Here is an 18,948-nt window from a genome sequence, read left to right as displayed (position 1 = left end):
AGAGAGAGAGAGAGAGAGAGAGAGAGAGAGAGAGAGAGAGAGAGAGCAGTAATAATATATGCATCAGTAATTACTCAACTAAGATACACATTCATAAAGTAAACACACACGTCTCAGAAACATGCTGCCGCCTGACGCGCCTCGCCCTACCCGTGCCACCAGACACCACAATAAGATAACGCCCCTAAAGGCGCCACGTACGGACCGGTACAGACTCAGTGCGATTCCCACCATGGTGCGAGCCATCAATCAATAGTCCCTTCTAGATTTGACTTACCTTTAGGATTAATGTCAAGTATTTCCCCACCCCCAATGTACATTTTCAGTGTGTTGACTGCCTAAAGGATAAACCGTTTATTATTATTATTATTATTACACACACACACACACACACACACACACACACAAACACAAACACACCTGGCATCCCCTCAAGGGACAACGAAGCCTCTACTCTCCCCTCTTCCGCCCGTATCTTCGCCCTCACATTCCCCTCACAACATTCCCGCACCGAGAGAGAGTTTCACCTCCCCTCATAGCGACACATTAGGTAAAAATTTCCTCTCATTTCCCTTTTTACATTCTCAGAAACTCTACACTCCAATGACGTCATACTAGTTCTAATATTTCCTTTATATATATATATATATATATATATATATATATATATATATATATATATATATATATATATATATATATATATATATATATATATATATATATATATATATTTTTTTTATCCCTTCACGGTTTCCCTTCATATATATTTTCCCCACAACTATCTTACATCCATCTTACATTTTCCCCTTCCTGGCAACATTCCGTAGCGTAATGGATCCGGCCTTTCCCTTCCAGCCCCTTCCATCCCCTTCCAGTTCCCTTCTAGTCCCCTTCCTTTTCCCCTTCCCTTCTGTGTGTCTCACCACAAAAACTGCTCCATCCAGGAGAGAGCCACCAGCACCCACAAACTTGAGGGAGAGGAAGAAGGGGTGAGCGGCATGGAGGATCTCTGGGTATTTGAGAAGGATTTCCTTGGCCATCCTTGTGCTGCAGAGAGAGAGAGAGAGAGAGAGAGAGAGAGAGAGAGAGAGAGAGAGAGAGAGAGAGAGAGAGAGAGAGAGAGAGAGAGAGAGAAGGATGAAGGAAAAGACCAGGAGGTAGAGAATGAGAAAAATGCAAGTAAATGAGGAAGACAAGGAAAAGGTGTGTGTGTGTGTGTGTGTGTGTGTGTGTGTGTGTGTGTGTGTGTGTGTGTGTGTGTGTGTGTGTGTGTGCGTGCGTGCGTGCGTGCGTGCGTGCGTGCGTGCGTGCGTGCGTGCGTGCGTGCGTGCGCGCGCGCGCGTGCGTGCGCGCGTGGGGCAAGGAGGGGATGAGGGTAACTATGCATGATAGAAAGGTTTAAATTGTGTGTGTGGAGGAAAGTGTGCATTAAAGGAAGAAGAAAGAGGAATACAGGATGAGTGAAGAAATGGATAATGAAGGATAAGGTAGAGGAAAAAGAATACAGCAAAGATGAAGAAAAGATATCATTGAAGGATACATGATATGATAAGAGGGAAAAAGAATACACTGCAGGAGGAAAAAGGATATCACTGAAGGATATAACAGAAAAGTATAATGAAGGATAGAACAGAAGCAAAAAGAACACAGGAGGCATGAAGAAAACAATATTACTGAAGGATGCATGAGGAAAAAAACACAGTGCAGGTGAAGAAAAGAAGATACTGAAGGATATAACAGATGGGTGATAAGGACAGTCATTCTCACCACATCCTCCACACCCTCCAACTGCTTCCATCAGAACAGATCGGTGTGCAAGGACTTGACCATGGGGTACTCCTTGATGACCAGATGTGAGGGATACACCACCAGTCCTGTATGGGAGACAGATAATAAACTGCACTCCCAAATGTTTTGCTCTCTCTCTTACCTCTGATACTTTCAGTTGTTATGGTGTTTTCAGGGGTTTTCATGGTTCCAGTGATGGTTCAGCAAGGATTCTGTATCTTTAATAGTCTGTAGTGTGAGGTATTGGGGTTTTAAACAGTACATCAACATGCAATACATTTTATCCTAACTTCCATAAGTATGTACATCAGTATACAAGATTTTCCTTTATGTAAGAGGAACTCTGGCTAAGGCCAACAAAAAGGGGAGAGAGAGAGAGAGAGAGAGAGAGAGAGAGAGAGAGAGAGAGAGAGAGAGAGAGAGAGAGAGAGAGAGAGAGAGAGAGAGAGAGAGAGAGAGAGAGAGAGAGAGAGAGAGAGAGAGAGAGGAAAAAATAAAAAAAAAGAAATTAAATGAAATAAAATAAAATGAAATAAAATAAATAAATAAATAAATAAAAATAAAAGGGCCCACTGAGGTACCAGTCTCTAGAAGACAGAGCCAAAAGAATTACCCTAAATTTAAGAAGTGTCTTGTATAAGGAAGTACAGACATAGGCAGGGAGCTCCAGAGTTTACCAGACTGACACCAATACTCGAGAGGACTCCACGTACCAGCTAGCGGAGACAACAGCAACCTTGGCTATGAGTTGCTGTCTCACGTCAGGCGCCTCAAATATGACGTTCTCAAAGGTGAGCATTGACACGGCCTCATCTGGTACATACAGCCTGACACAGGGGCTGTTGTCAGTATTTGTGTTGGGAAGATATGGGTGGTGATATTTTTATTTATTTATTTTTTCAAGTAGGAGGGACACTGGCCAAGGGCAACAACCCTCCCCCTCCCCCCACCAAAAAATAAAAAGACCCACTGAGATGCCAGTCCCATAAAAGGGTCCAAAGCAGCAGTCAAAAATTGAAGGATAAGTGTCTTGAAACCTCCTTCTTGAAGGAATTCAAGTCATAGGAAGGTGGAAAGACAGAAGCAGGTAGGGAGTTCCAGAGTTTACCAGAGAAAGGAATGAATGATTGAGAATACTGGTTAACTCTTGCATTAGAGAGGTGAACATAATAGGGGGTGAAAGAAAGAAGAAAGTCTTGTGCAGCGAGGCCGTCAGAGGAGGGGAGACATGCAGTTAGCAAGATTAGAAGAGCAGTTAGCATGAAAACAGCGATAGATGATAGCAAGAGATGCAACATTGCAGTGATGAGAAACCGGCTGAAGACAGTCAGTTAGAGGAGAGGAGCTGATGGGACAAAAAGCTTTTGATTCCATAATGTCTAGATGAGCAGTACAAGTGGAACCCCCCAGACATGTAAAGCATACATGGACAGATAAGGCCCCTGTACAGAGTTAGCAGTTGGGGGGGGATGAGAAAAACTGGTGAAGATGTCTCAGAACATCTAATTTCATAAGAGCTGTTTTAGCTAGGGATGTGATGTGAAATTTCCAGTTTAGATTATAAGAAAAGGACAGACCAAGGATGTTCAGTGTAGAAAGGGGGACAGTTAAGTGTCACTGAAGATGGGATAGTTATCTGGAAGGTTGTGTCAAGTTGATAGGTGGAGGAATTGAGTTTTTGAGGCATTGAATAATACTAAGTTTGCTCTGCCCCAATCAGAAATTTTAGAGAGATCAGAAGTCAGGTCTTCTGTGGCTTCCCTGCATGAACTCTTTACTTCCTGAAGGGTTGGACTTCTACAAAAGACGTAGAAAAGTGCAGGGTGGTATCATCAGTGTAGGAGTGGATAAGACAAGAAGTTTGGTTTAGGTCACTGGAGAATAATAAGAAGAGAGTGGGTGATAGGACAGAACCCTGAGGAACACCACAGTTAGTAGATTTAAAGGAAGACTAGTGATCATCTACCACAGCAGCAATAGAATGGTCAGAATGGAAACTTAAGATGAAGTTACAGAGAAAAGGATAGAAGGCACAGGAGAGTAGTTTGGAAATCAAAGCTTTGTGCCAAACTCTATCAAAAACTTTTAATATGCCCAAAGCAACAGCAAAAGTCTCACCAAAATCTTTATAAGAGGATGACTAAGACTCAGTAAGGAAAGCCAAAAGATCACCAGTAGAGTGGCCTTGATGGAACCCATACTGGTGATCAGATAGAAGGTTGTGAAGTGAAAGATGTTTAAGAATCTTCTTGTTGATGATTGATTAAAAAAACTTTAGATAGGCAGGAAATTAAAACAATAGGATGGCAGTTTGAGGGATTTGAAGTCACCCTTTTTAGGAACAGGCTGAATGTAGGCAAACTTCCAGCAAGAAGGAATGGTAGATGCTGACAGAGTTGAAAGAGTTTGATTAGGCAAGGTGCAAGCATAGAGGCACAGTTTCAGAGAACAATATGAGGCACCCCATCAGGTCCATAAGCCTTCCGAGGGTTTAGGCCAGGGAGGGCATGAAAACATGACTGTGAAGAATTTTAATAGGTAGCATGAAGTAGTCAGAGGGTGGAGGCGAGGGAGGAACAAGCCCTGAATTGTCCAAGGTAGAGTTTTTAGCAAAGGTTTGAGCAAAGAGTTCAGGTTTAGAGATAGATGTGATAGCAGTGGTACCATCTGGTTGATATAAAGGAGGAAAAGAAGGAGAAGCAAAGTTATTGGAGATGTTTTTGGCTTGGTGCCAGAAGTTACAAGGGGAGTTAGATCTTGAAAGATTTTGACACTTTCTGTTAATGAAGGAGTTTTTGGCTAGATGGAGAACAGACTTGGCATGGTTCCGGGCAAAAATATAAAGCCCATGATATTCTGGTGATGGAAGGCTTAAGTACCTTTTGTAGGCCACCTCTCTATCATGTATAGCAAGAGAACAAGCTGTGTTAAACCAAGATTTGGAAGGTAAAGAGTGAGGAATGTACACCTCCATGTCAGACTCTACTACCTCTGTTATGTACTCTGCACACAGACAGGTCTCTGACATGGAAGCAGTAGTCATTCCAAGGAAAATCAGCAAAATACCTCCTTGGGTCCCTGCAGCTAGCAGAGGCAAAATCCTAGAGGCACTTCTGCTTATGGGGATGCTGAGGAAGGATTGGAGTGACAGGACAAGAAAAAGATATGAGATTGTGACTGGATGAGCCCAACAGAGAAGAGAGGGTGACAGCATAAGCAGAAGGATTAGAGGTTATGAAAAGGTTAATAATGTTGGGCATATCTCCAAGATGGTCAGTAATACAAGTAGGGTGTTGCACCGATTGCTCTAGGTTGTGGAGGATAGCAAAGTTGAAGGCTGGTTCACCAGGATGGTCAGTGAAGGGAGAGGAAAGCCAAAGCTGGTAGTGAACATTGAAGTCTCCAAGAATGGAGATCTCTGCAAAAGGGAAGAGGGTCAGAATGTGCTCCACTTTGGAAGTTAAGAAGTCAAAGAATTTTTTAAAGTCAGAGGAGTTAGGTGAGAGGTATACAGCACAGATACATTTAGTTTGAGAGTGACTGTAATCGTAGCCAGATGGTGGAAAACTCGGAAGATTCAAGAGCATGGGCAAGAGAGCAGGTTAAGTTGTTGTGCACATAAATGCAACATCCAGCTTTGGATTGAAAATGAGGATAGAGAAAGTAGGAGAGAACAAAAATGGGGCTAATGTCAGTTGCCTTAGACACCTGTGTTTCAGTGAGGAAAAGAAAATTAGGTTTAGTAGAGGAGAGATGGTGTTTTTACAGACTGAAAATTGGATCCAAGACTGCAAATGTTGCAGGAGTTAATGAAGAAAAAGTTGAGCGGTGTCAAGACACTTAGGGTCGATACCAGAAGAGCAGTCTGACCTGGGGACATTTGTTGTCCCCTCCCCCGATGGTGACTCTATGAGGCTGGTGTAGGAGTCTCCATGATAATTGAGTGAAGGGTGTGTGTGTAATTAGATGCTTGTAGTTTTGTGTGAAGGAAGAGAGTTGTCTTTAGAGAGCAGGCTGTGACTGTCCCCTTTTCTTGTGAGACACTAAGGGAAACATTCATTGAGGTCACAGCTGCGTTTAATGATAAGTTCACAGCACCCCATCATCCAGTGCTTTAGACATCACTGGGAGTAATTATCATTTTGGCAGGTGCCTGCTGCCTCCTCCTTGTAACATTCTCTTCTGTTTCTTACTTGGCATACCTCTGGATAACCTCAAAGTGTCCCTCAGCAGTCTTTGCCAGCAGTTTGCCCACAAATGTCTGGCCTGAGGAGGAGAGAGAAGAGGCTCAGGAAAGAAAATACAGTACAGATGCAATTCCTCTCAACTTCTGTGCTTTCTTATGGAAGGATAACAGAGAGGGTATAATTTTACTCCTTCATCTATCTACTTATCTATACACCAGGCCACCAACCCCAGACAAAGCAACACTCACTCACACACACATCACTCACACTCTTAGGCCCACTGGTCTCTGGTGGGAAGGAACAGTGTTGTGGACCTCCCTACAACACCCTAGTTACTGTACTTACAAGACTCTGCTATGGTTATGGTCTTCACAGAAGATAGTAACACAATTCCTCTCATAAATTTTATGAGTCATGTGGATGGTCTGGCACCAGCATGGCAGTACATACATGCCCTGGCCTCACCTTAGGCCAACTGAGTACTGACTCATTATCCAGTAATTACTGTCCCACTCCCTCCCCTCCCACCACTTAGGGATAACATGCCACACATCTGAAAAAGTCTCCAAAAATCATGCACACACAAAAAAACAGATACAGTATAATTATGAAAAACAGCAAAACATAAGGAGTACCACAAGGTGTAATCTAAAGCCTGAGTGTAAACAAGCTATGTCTCAGACACACTGCTCAAACTTTGGCAGATTGTTGCCAAAGTGCTGGATGATTTTTCAGTGTGCACAGACCAATGTTGCTTTTTGCACACATTTTCATTCAAAAAAGTTAATTACAGTCCCTTCATTAACTTAGTAATTTCTGTCCATCTCCTCACCTTGAAAGCCTCACCATCAAACATTAAGCCAGAATTTTTGTAAACAAACTGAATGAATGTATCATGATAATAGAAATAATATTGCTTTATTACTTCATGCATGTATGCAAAAAATAAACTTGACTCGATTATTCCTGTCTACCACACCTTTAAAGTCTTGCCATCCAAGCACTGGGCCAGAGTCCTTGTCAACAAACTGAATGCCTCTTGATAACAGAATTAATATTGTTTTATTACGCTATCCCAAAAAATTTAACTTGATTTTGTCATCTCCTCACCTTCAATGCCTTGCCATCAAACTACAATCCAGAATCTTTGTCAACAAACTGAACAATAACAGAAATTATATTGTTTTATTACTCTATAAAAAAAAAAGAAAAAAAAAATCATTCCTGTCTGTCTCCTCACTTCCTCACATCATGTTAACAAAGATTATATTATTTTATTACTCTTTATATGCAACATTTAAGTCAATCATGCCTGTCTGTCTCCTCACCTTGAAAGCCAGGCCATTAAAAACCAAGCCAGAGTCCTTGTCAACAAAGTGAACAGTGATGGTGGTGGGTTGTCCGGCCTGCACTATGCTGGGCTGCTGCAGGACCATTGCTGCACTCATCTGTGTCAAGCTGAGGGGAGGCCAAAAGAAGACCAACTATTACATCACTTATGCACTGAGGGGAGACCAAAAGAAGACCAACTATTAGATCACTTATGTGACTCCAATAGTAATTATATCTTGGTAAATACTGAGATCCTTTTCTCTCCTTTTTGGTATGTCAGACTTGCATTTCCCTCAGTATCCTGTCAAGGTCTAATCCCTAGAGACACTATTAATGTACCCTGATTAAGTTGAATTTAAAGGAGATAGGAAGGAATTGTTTTTTAAATAGAGTGGAGGATGAATGGAATGGACTCAGTAATGAAGCTGATTATTTAGTGACCTTTAAAAGAAGATTACACAAATTTATGAATGAGGTTGATAGGTGGAAATAGGTAAGCATGCTTTGTACAGGGACTGCCATGTGTAGGCCTGATGGCTTCTTACAGCTTCACTTATTTTCTTATTCTTCTGTTCTTACACCAGACACTTGTGCTCCAGCTTTGGATGGTTCTTTTTGACCTCTCTTTAGGGACTGGCACTCTCATTGGGCTTTTTTAAACTTTTTGTTGCCCTTGACCAGTCCCCCTCTTACATAAATAAAGACCTGCACCTACCTGAAGGTCTCCTCCAGGGTGGTGGTGAGGGCTGGAGCATAGCTGGGGTAGATGATGGTGAAAGTGAGGTTGTAGCCTTCCCCGGGCTTGCTGACAGACAGGTTGGTGAAGATGGCAGTGCCATTCCTGTTGGGAACTGTTGTGGTGCCCATGAGGATGGCACCTGGCGGACCTCCCAAGAGACTTGCCGTGACCTGCCAGGGATCACTCTTGTGGCCCAGGTCATTGGTGGGTGCACCCTGCAAGAGAAGAGAAGAGAAGAGAAGCAAGAGAGAGAGAGAGAGAGAGAGAGAGAGAGAGAGAGAGAGAGAGAGAGAGAGAGAGAGAGAGAGAGGAGAGAGAGAGAGAGAGAGAGAGAGAGAGAGAGAGAGAGAGAGAGAGAGAGAGAGAGAGAGAGAGAGAGAGAGAGAGAGAGAGAGAGAGAGAGAGAGAGAGAGAGAGAGAGAATAATTATTGGTGTATCTTTGAGTCCTTTCATGGGAACCAAAAAGGCCTGAAAGTTTACTAAACACACACACACACACACACACTAAAAATCCAGCCATCTACGTCACTGAGAGTTGCCCTAGTGGAAATACAGAGTATGAGAGTTCACACTGGTTCTACTCGTTGCTGTTCCATCTCCAAAGCAGTTAAATTGTTATAATGAGCGGTGAAGGGGGGTCTACTTCGGTCCCCACCATGTTGTTTATGCCAATGGTCCGGGGACCGTCTCGAAGGCTAGACAGAGAGACCTCGGGATTTGGGGAAGAGGACTGAAGGGTCAGGAAAGCAATGATGAGAAGGAGAATTATCACACTGGAAACTGAAATGAAGGAAATGAAGGATAGATTTGACAAGATGGAGAAGATGGTTGAAACTTTGATCACCGAGAAGGGGGTGTGGAGAGGTGCATAAGACGATCTACATAAAAAACAAACGTTATATGAAAAGAAAGCAAGGGAATATGAAGGCAAAGTGGAAGAGTTAAATGTAAAACAGGAAAATTGGAAGAAAGAACAAGAGAAAGAAAAGATAGATTTTAGGAAAATTGTGGAGGAACAAACAAAGGCAAACAACAAAAAGCTAACAGAAAAAGTTGTTCAAGTTATAAAACAAAGAAAACTTGGTGAGAGAAACTGAGGATAAGAAAAAAACTGTCGTGGTATTCGGTCTGAAGGAAGAGTATACACCTCAGTGGACTGAAAGAGAAAAGAAGGAAAAGACATGTGTGGAAAAATTAGTGGGGACATTACAAGAAGAAAAAGAGCTAACTGGAGAGATCGAAGAAATTAAAAGAGGAGAAACCAGACATCATGGGAATTGTTGAAATTAAATTGGCAAGTGAAGGGATATATTAAATATTGGTGAAGGAAAATACAACCTCTGGATGAGAAATAGAAAAAATAAACAGGGAGGAGGTGTGATGCTTCTAATTAGGAAGGATTTATTAGTGGAATCTGTCACATATGGGGTGGAGGAGGCAGAAGTATTGAAAATAAACTTAAGACAGAATATTGTAAGATACTGTAACATTGTGGTGACTTATGTTCCCCCCTATTCCAACTCTTGGAGAGAGGATGAATATAACAAAATGCTTGAGGACACAAGGACACAAGGAGTTATTTGAGGAAAATGACGATATACTCCTGATGGGGGACTTTAACTGTAAAGAGATATCTTGGGAGAATTGGACCACGGAAGGCAGTGAGCCATCATGGGGGAACAAGCTACTAGACCTGGCTATTGAAAATGTCCTGACACAATGGGTTACAGATGACACAAGATTTAGATGAAATGAAGCACCTTCAAGGCTCAATCTAATTTCCAATAAGAAACAAGAAATAGTAGAAGACCTTAAATACATAAACCCAATAGGAAAAAGTGATCATGTGCTGATTCAGTTCACAGCTACGGATAATAACCTCAGTATAAGAAAAGAGGACCACACAAGAGAATGGCTAAACTACGAGTACAGCAAGACTAACTTTGGACAACTTAGGAAGTATTTCAGTGAAGTGAATTGGAACATGGTTATTCAAAAGGAGGACATAAAGGAAAAGTGGACAGCTTTCCTGGACATTTATAATAAGGGAGTAGAGAAATGGGTACCCAAAAGATCAACAGAGAACCTTTTCAAAAAGGATTGGTACAACAGGAGATGTGCAACAGCTAGATTGGAGAGAGAAAAAGCATGGAACAAGTGGAAGAAAAACAGGAGACTGGACCTGTGGAACAATTATATAAGGAAGAGGAACAAATTTCTTAAAACTCGCAGAGATGAGCATAAAAATTTTGAAAAGAATGTTGTGGAGAAATGTAAAGACCAACCAAAATTATTTTATAAATTCATTAATGGAAAATTAAAGAGTAAAGATGAAATAAGCACAGTAGAAGCTGGAGAAGAGATAGTGGATAACCCAGAAGAGGTAGCTGAAGTGTTTAATAGATACTTCCACTCTGTGTCTACTAAGGAAAATGATTTCAGAGATGAGAGGACAGCATTAGAAAAAGGGACCGACCTAAAGGAGATTAAAACATCAGTAGATGAAGTAAAGAATATGTTGGAAGACCTGGATGTAAGGAAAGCAATGGGTCCTGATGGTGTCTCCAGTTGGATTTTAAAAAAGCATAGCTCACAATTAGTCTCAGTGTTGCACAATATAATTAGCACCACCCTGGTAAAAGGTAGAGTACCCATAAATTGGAAATGGGCAGATATTACCCCAATCCACAAGACTGGAAGTAAAGAAGATCCATTAAATTATAGACCTGTATCACTCACAAGTGTGGTGGCAAAGATTTGTGAAAAGATTATCAAGAACAGATGGGTGAAATACCTAGAAGACAACAAGGTGATAACAGAGAAACAGTTTGGTTTCAGAAAAGGGAGATCTTATGTCACAAATTTGATATATTTCTACTCAAGAGTAATAGATATAGTGCCAGAGAGAGATGGATGGGCCAACTGCATATACTTAGATCTGAGAAAAGCATTCAATAAAGTTCCACACAGAAGACTAATATGGAAATTGGAAAAAACTGGAGGACTCAGTGGATCACTGTTAAAGTGGATGACTGACTTTTTGACAAACAGAGAAATGAGGACAGTAATTAAAGGCAGCAGGTCGAACTGGAGAACAGTAACGAGTGGCTATTTTGTTCACAGTTTATGTAAACGATGTGACAGAAGGTGTAGAAAGTTACATGAACATTTTCACTCATGATGCTAAGATTATGAGGAAAGTAACAAATGAAGAGGATTGCAATGCTTTAAATCAGGACTTAATTAAGATTAATGAAGGGTTAATGAGGTGGAACATGGAGTTTAATGCTAAAAAATGTAGTGTGATGAGGTTTGGAAAAAGTGCGAAAAGACCAATTGGCAACTATTACTTTGGGAATGAGGAAATCTCTATAAGATCAGAAGAAAAAGACCTAGGAGTAATTATTACTGATAATTTATCATTTGGGAAGCACATAAACAAAAATTATAGGAGAAACATATAAACTGCTGAAAAACATCAAGATAGCATTCTCCTATATTGATGAAGATATGATAAAAAACTGATAACAACGATGATACGTCCGAGATTGGAGTACACAGCATCAGTGTGGTCGAAGTTTGAAAAAGGATACAAGAAAGTTAGAAAGAATCCAGAGCTGCAACTAAAATCCTTGCAAGCTTAAGAGAGTATAGTTATGAGGAAAGGTTGAAGAGGTTGGGCCTGACTACACTAGAAAAAAAGAGGGAAAGAGGTGATTTGATAGCTATATATATAGAATACTGGAAAGAATGGAAAAGTCGGACAGAGAAGACCTCTTGATACCAGATACTAGAGACACAAGAGGACATGGAAGGAGACTGAATAGGAGTGTTTGCAGAAGAGACATCAAGAAACATAGCTTCCCACACAGAAGTATAACAGTGTGGAATGAACTTAAGGATGAGACTGTGTGTGCAAAGACAATTCATAAATTTAAAGAAAATCTAGATAAAAGTCGATAAGGAGATGGGACGGCACAAGCCTAGTGTGGATCTTGTCCTGTATTTCACAACTAGGTAAATACAACTAGGTAAACACACACACACACACACACACACACACACACACACACACACACACACACACACACACACAAGAACTGAATGAATACAGAGATGGGATAAGGAATGTAGCCCAGCCCCTGTTTATCACAAGTAGAAAAACAAAGGTGAGAGAGGCAAGAAATGTACATAAACTGATGGATGAATAAAGGAGGAGACAGAACCAGAGGTGTGTAGCTTAGTCCCTGTATACTACAACTACACACACACCTCTGTATCCAGCACAGTAAAGGACAGCTGCATTTCAAACACTGTGTACTGCACCACACTGCTGGACACACCACTCAGCACCAATGCACTGGATGGCTTAGCATACTCAGTCACTGCCAGGCTCTCCTTGATCTTCTCTGCCACCTCCTTCTCCTGCTGCTTGTAGAACAGCTTGGCATCCAGAATGACAACATTGCCTTCCTCCTCTGTGGCCTTTGGAGGGGTTTCCTTGGGTGGTGGCTTGATGGGGTCACTCACCTGAGGAAGAGAGGTGGGTATTGGAGGAACACACTACCTCTGTTAATGGTTCAGCTGATGACAAAGTGCAGGAGGACATGATTCAAGGCAGTAAAGGGGCAGAGAACAGTGTTATTTTACCAAAAGGAGTTACAGGAGTGAGAGATGACTTAAGGCAGTAAAGAGACAGAGTAGTGTTTGCCTTAAGAGGAAGCATTGGAGGAAGAGACAACATAAGATCACAAAGGAACAAAGAGCAGAGGTTCACTTTACCAAGAGAGAGAGGCACAGTTGCTGCATGATCCATCCTGGAATCTATTGACGGCCTTCTCCAGACTCTGCACCAGCTTCTTGTAGGGAATCACCTCCCCACCAATTGCTCCCTCCTCCTCCTCACCATTCAGGCTTGTAGTGTGAGCACTGGCCACTTCAGCCTAAGTAAATTTAAGTTGTATTCTTAAACATTTTGTTCTCTTTAGTAATTATTTTCAGATATAATGAATAGTAAGAATCTCATAGGCAACTTTCCCATTCATTTGGCACAGTCCTTGTTAAACTACCACTATCTATCTATCTATATACCAGGCTGGCAATCTCACACAGGATGGCCCACACAAAGCATCACACACTCCTGCACACATCACTCACACTCTTAGCTCCGTTGGCTCCTAGTGTAATGGGACAGTCTTGTGGACCACCCTGCTACATCCCAAGAGCTTAGGCACACCACAGCTGTCCACATACTTCCACAGCAAAGCCTCACAGCATAAACTGGTTTAATCCTGCCCTTTCATGGTGAGATCATTCCCTATCACAAGTGTCATAAAAATTACCTTGAAAACTCAGATAAATTCCATTAGATCTCCAATTAGTTGAAACTCCCAAACATTTGAGAATAAGTCTTGCATGTTGAGCTCCTACTAGTAAGGGAGACCAGGCAGCCCAGACAGCCACACCAAACACAGCCACACCCAACATAGCCACAAACAACATGGTCACACATAACACACAGACCAACACTGCCACGCACAACACACAGATCCAACAAAGCCAGACTCAACACAGCCACACTGAACACAGCTGCACCCACCACAGTCAGACTCAACACAGACCAGACCCAACATGCATCCTCACTGTGCCCACCTCCAGCCTTCCCTGCTGTCTCTTGGAGAGCTCCTGCATAACACTGATGACCCTGATGTTGTTTGGGGATACCTCAAACAGGCTGGCCAGATTCAACACCAAGTTCTGCTCATAAAATTCATCTTCCTTCACCATGAGGCCACTGGTGAGGGTGATCATGGGTGTGGTCTTGATGTCAAGGATGTGGCCTTCGCACAGCACCACATGGACCAGCTTAGCACTGCGCTGGAAGAAGCTGGTCCTCATTGCCTGTAGGGGAGGGTCTGGGTGAGCTGGAGAGGTGGCGACAGAGACAGGCATGGCATAATAGTGTTTCCCTTGCCTAAAACTATCAGGGAGAGCTATGACAAAACTGACAGGGAGAGACATGACAAGACTGACAGGGAGGCCTGACAAAACTGACATAGAGAGACATGACAAGACTGAGAGGGAGGCATGACAAAACTGACAGGGAGGCACAACAAAACTGACATGGGGACATGACAAAATTGAGAAAGGCATAACAAAACTGACAGTGAGAGGCATGACAAAACTAAACAGATAGGGAGGCATGACAAAACTGACAGGGAGAGGCAAGGCTGAGTGGTTGTTCTGTTACCAGCAGGAAGAGACAAGGCAGAGCAGTTGGTCCTTTGCCCCAAACTGACAGGGCAAAGTACAGAGCTCCAGTGCCTCAAACAACACAAAACACACAGCCATTCCTTATATTCCCTACACAACACAACACACAGTCATTCCTTACATTCCCAACATAATGCAACACAACACACAACCATCCCTTACATTCCAAACACAACACGACACAACACAACACAGCACACAGCCATCCCTTACATTGTCCAACATGGGAAGGAAAGCCTGAGGATGGGTGGGGTTCTCAGGCAACAGCTTGTAGCCGGCTGCAGAGGTGTTGAGGTTGGCTGGGGGAACAAAGACACCATCCACATAGGTGTCATAACGCTGAGGCTTTGGGAAGATGAGCAGGAAAACGGCCTCAGAGGATGGACTGTGTGGCAGGTGCAGACGCAGCACCTGAAGATGTGATGTGAGTGGAGGGTCAGTGTGGTGAGGTTAGGTTAGAGATGCAGCTCCTGAAATAATAACTGATTGGGTTAGGTTAGATTAGGTTGGCTTAGTGTTGGGTGAGATTGTGCTAGGTTGTGAGGTTAGGCTGGGTTAAATGATGTTAGGTTATGCGTCAAAAAGATTGGTGTAAATTGGCTGCTGTTTATCTCCAATTACTATTATTATTATACCACTGAAAATTACTTCAACTACTATTACCATAGCTACAGTCACTGTCTACTATTACTACTACCACCATTACAACCACTACAACACCATTACAAGCACCACAGCAGTACCTGAAGGGGCATGCTGGTCATGGCCATCTCATATGTCATCCCTGTTGCCACAACAGAGAAGATACATGTAGCCAGCACACCAGCCTCTGTCCATCTGTCCATTGAGGAGGTCCACGTACCCACTAGGGCCTGGAGGAGGAGGAGGAGGAGGAGGAGGAGGAGGAGGAGGAGGAGGAGGAGGAGGAGGAGGAGGAGGAGGAGGAGGAGGAGGAGGAGGAGGAGGAGGAGGCATTAGTAACACTCACAAAAAATCCCATGTGGAACTGACAATCTGGTAAATAGATTTATAAGGACAAGATAAAAAAAGTGGCTTGTGTTGGCAATGAGGGTGATGGGGGAGAGGCGCCACACCTCAGTGTCTGTGTCCATGCTCTCAATGATCATGAGGCAGTGATGCAGTGAGAGGCACTTCCATGCCTGCCATGATGGAACCACAACACAGGAAGCATCATGGACAATGCCTGTGGGATGAGACAAAAGGAGAGTACGGGGAGTGGTAAGGGATCTCAAACAACAACAGGTCTTTAATTTTTTAACTGCCTGATTTGGGTGCAGTGTGTGTGTGTGTGTGTGTGTGTGTGTGTGTGTGTGTGTGTGTGTGTGTGTGTGTGTGTGTGTGTGTGTGTGTGTGTGTGTGTGTGTGTGTGTGCACAAGTGTGTGTTGCAGAGCTGTGTGTATATCTGACACACACACACACACACACACACACACACACACACACACACACACACACATACACACACACACACACAAAGTTTGCAATGTAGGTACAAGCAGAAGAGGTAATTAGTGGGTCTTGGAGGTTGTCTGGAGATGAAGAATATAAAAATGTATGGATAAACAGGGATATGGATGAGATTGAAAGGTTGAAGCAAAAGGAGCTGATAAATGAGGCTAAACAAAAAGACAAACAACAAAAAGAGAAGTTTTTCTGAAGAGTAAGAGACATGAGAATAAAGAAATGGTACATCAAACAGTATGTTATACTAATGTAAATGGATTAATGTCAACAAAGATGGAATTAAATGAGTTATTAAACAGAACCTCACTAGATGTTGCTGTAACATGTGAGACAAAATGGAAAAATGAATGGGGAACTCCTGACACTGGTAAATATGATTTATGGATGAAAAACAGAAGTGACAAGGGAGGAGGGGGGAGTGATCATTCTGATTAAAAAGTGTGTTGAAGTGGAGAGGGTAATAAAAAGTGAAGACAAGTCTGAAATTCTACAAGTGATGATTAGAAGTGGAAAAGAAAGGATAATGAATTATGTAGGAGTGTATGTGCCACCTGTGACCAATGCTTGGCAAAAAGAAGAGCACGAAGAGACGTTGGTAGATGTGTTAAAAGGTCTTGAAAAGATAGTGATGGAAAGTAGTGATATAGTTATTGTTGGTGATTTTAATTGTAAGGAGATAAAGTGGGAAACACTGACAACTACTAGAAGTAAGACCTCATGGAGTAATAGACTGTTAACCTGAACAGTGGAAAACTTGGTGACTCAGTGGGTAGACTGTGATATAAGATTTAGTGGAAGAGATAAACCATCAAGACTTGATTTAGTGTTTACCAAGGACATGGAAATTATTGAAACAATACACTATGATAGCCCTCTAGGTAAAAGTGATCACATGTTGATGGAATTTAATCTGAAAAATGAAAATGTAATCACTGATGAAAATTATAAGGTAAGAAGATTTAAATATAGTAAAGATGATTTTGAAAAATTAAGAAAGTAGTTTGTTGCCATGGGCTGGAAAGACTTTGAAGATGTAGATGTTCCAGAAAATGAGATGAATTTATAAGGAAATATAATTCTGCTGTGGAGAAATTTGTACCTAAAGGAGGAGTGAGATGTAGAAAGGGTAAAGAATGGTTCAATACATAATGCAAAGAAACTACAAATTGTAAATCAAATGGTTGGAATAGATGGAAGAAGAGGAAAACTGAGAGCAGATGGGAGGAATATATTGATGCTAGAAACAAGTACATTGAGATAATAAGAATGGAGAGAAGAAACTATAAAAGAGATATAATAGATAATTGTATAAATGAACCCAAACAGGATATGGTGGAGGTTATGAACAATAGTTTCAGATTGTTATTTACTGTGGAAGGGGAGTTTGATGCTGGAAGGGATAAGTTGGTGAGATATATACTGAGTGCAGTCCCAGTCAGTTATGAGGAAATACTTAAGATGATGGAGGAACTTGAAGTAATTAAAGCATCTGATCCAGATGGAGTACCAAACAAGATATTGAAGGAATGTACAGAACAACTGCATGATAAAATTCACAGTCTAGTGGTGACATCACTATCACAGGGAAGAGAACCAAAAGACTGGAAAAGAACAAATATTACACCAACATACAAAAGAGGAAATAAGGAAAATACACTAAAATATAGACCAGTGTCCTTGAATAGTGTTTTTTTTTTTTATATAGGAGGGACACTGGCCAAGGACAACGAAAATCCAATAAAAAAAAAAAAAGCCCACTGAGATGCCAGTCCCAGAAAAGTAAAAAAATTGAAGAATAAGTGTCTTGAAACCTCCCTCTTGAAGGAATTCAATTCATAGGAAGGTGGAAATACAGAAGCAGACAGGGAGTTCCAGAGTTTACCAAAGAAAGGGATCAATAATTGAGTATACTGGTTAACTCTTGCATTAGAGAGGTGGACAGAATAGGGGTGAGAGAAAGAAGAGTCTTGTGCAGCAAGGCTGTGGGAGGAGGGGAGGCATGAAGTTAGCAAGATCAGAAGAGCAGTTAGCATGAAAATAGCGGTAGAAGACAGCTAGAGATGCAACATTGCGGTGATGAGAAAGGCTGAAGACAGTCAGTTAGAGGAGAGGAGTTGATGAGACGAAAAGCTTTTGATTCCACCCTGTCTAGAAGAGCGGCATGAGTGGAACCCCCCCAGACATGTGAAGCATACTCCATACATGGACAGATAAGGCCCTTGTACAGAGTTAGCAGCTGGGGGAAGAGAAAAACTGGCAGAGACATCTTAGAACACCTAACTTCATAGAAGCTGTTTTTGCTAGAGATGAGATGTGAAGTTTCCAGTTCAGATTATAAATAAAGGACAGACCAAGGATGTTCAGTGTAGAAGAGGGGGACAGTTGAGTGTCACTGAAGAAGAGGGGATAGCTGTCTGGAAGGTAGTGTTGAGTTGATAGATGGAGGAATTGAGTTTTTGAGGCATTGAACAATACCAAGTTTGCTCTGCCCCAATCAGAAATTTTAGAAAGATCAGAAGTCAGGCATTCTGTGGCCTCCCTGCATGAAATGTTTACCTCCTGAAGGGTTGGACGTCTATAAAAAGACATGGAAAAGTGCAGGGTGGTATCATCAGCGTAGGAGTGGATAGGGTAGGAAATTTGGTTTACAAGGTCATTGATGAATAATAAGAAGAGAGTGGGTGAAAGGACAGAACCCTGAGGAACACCACTGTTCCTCAGGAGAATTTAGGATTTAGGATTTAGGATTTCCTCAGGATTTAGGAGAAGAACAGTGACCGTCTATCACAGCAGCAATAGAACAGTCAGAAAGGAAACTTGAGAGAAAGATAGAAGCCATAGGGGGGTAATTTGGAAATCAAGACTTTGTGCCAGACTCTATCACGAGCTTTTGATATGTCCAAGGCAACAGCAAAAGTTTCACCAAAATCTCTAAAAGAGGATGACCAAGACTCAGTAAGGAAAGCCAGAAGATCACCAGTAGAGCGGCTTTGACAGAACCCATACTGGCAATCAGATAGAAGTTTGTGAAGTGACAGATGTTTAAGTATCTTCCTGTTAAGGATAGATTAAAAAACTTTAGATAGGCAGGAAATTAAAGCAATAGGAGAGTAGTTTGAGGGATTAGAACGGTCGCCCT

General features: G+C 41.9%; 1 protein-coding gene across 8 annotated transcripts; it reads right to left on the bottom strand.

Annotated features, from left to right (window-relative positions):
- Positions 1 to 925: 925 nt before the first annotated feature.
- On the bottom strand, positions 926 to 15,742 carry LOC135097701 (uncharacterized). Of its 8 annotated transcripts, XR_010265994.1 has the most exons (8): positions 12,833 to 12,989; positions 12,323 to 12,580; positions 8,026 to 8,264; positions 7,307 to 7,436; positions 5,662 to 6,057; positions 2,505 to 2,618; positions 1,771 to 1,877; positions 1,032 to 1,050 (listed from the first exon to the last, which is right to left on the bottom strand). XR_010265994.1 is itself a non-coding variant. In XM_063999682.1 (7 exons), exons 1-6 carry the CDS (start codon positions 12,857 to 12,859, stop codon positions 1,801 to 1,803), a joined length of 804 nt encoding a protein of 267 aa, XP_063855752.1. In that variant the 5' UTR covers positions 12,860 to 12,989; the 3' UTR covers positions 926 to 1,050; positions 1,771 to 1,800. The 8 variants fall into 8 exon arrangements, 6 of the variants coding, with proteins under 6 accessions (XP_063855752.1, XP_063855754.1, XP_063855751.1 ...); XM_063999682.1 differs by lacking the exon at positions 2,505 to 2,618 and having other exon boundaries at positions 926 to 1,050; positions 5,985 to 6,057; XM_063999684.1 differs by lacking the exon at positions 2,505 to 2,618 and having other exon boundaries at positions 926 to 1,050; positions 5,994 to 6,057.
- Positions 15,743 to 18,948: the final 3,206 nt, after the last annotated feature.

The sequence above is a fragment of the Scylla paramamosain genome, unplaced genomic scaffold (assembly GCF_035594125.1).
Source record: "Scylla paramamosain isolate STU-SP2022 unplaced genomic scaffold, ASM3559412v1 Contig29, whole genome shotgun sequence".
Lineage (NCBI taxonomy): Eukaryota > Metazoa > Arthropoda > Malacostraca > Decapoda > Portunidae > Scylla > Scylla paramamosain.
Note: the sequence above shows the minus strand (reverse complement) of the source record. Positions and strands in the feature narration are given on the sequence as shown.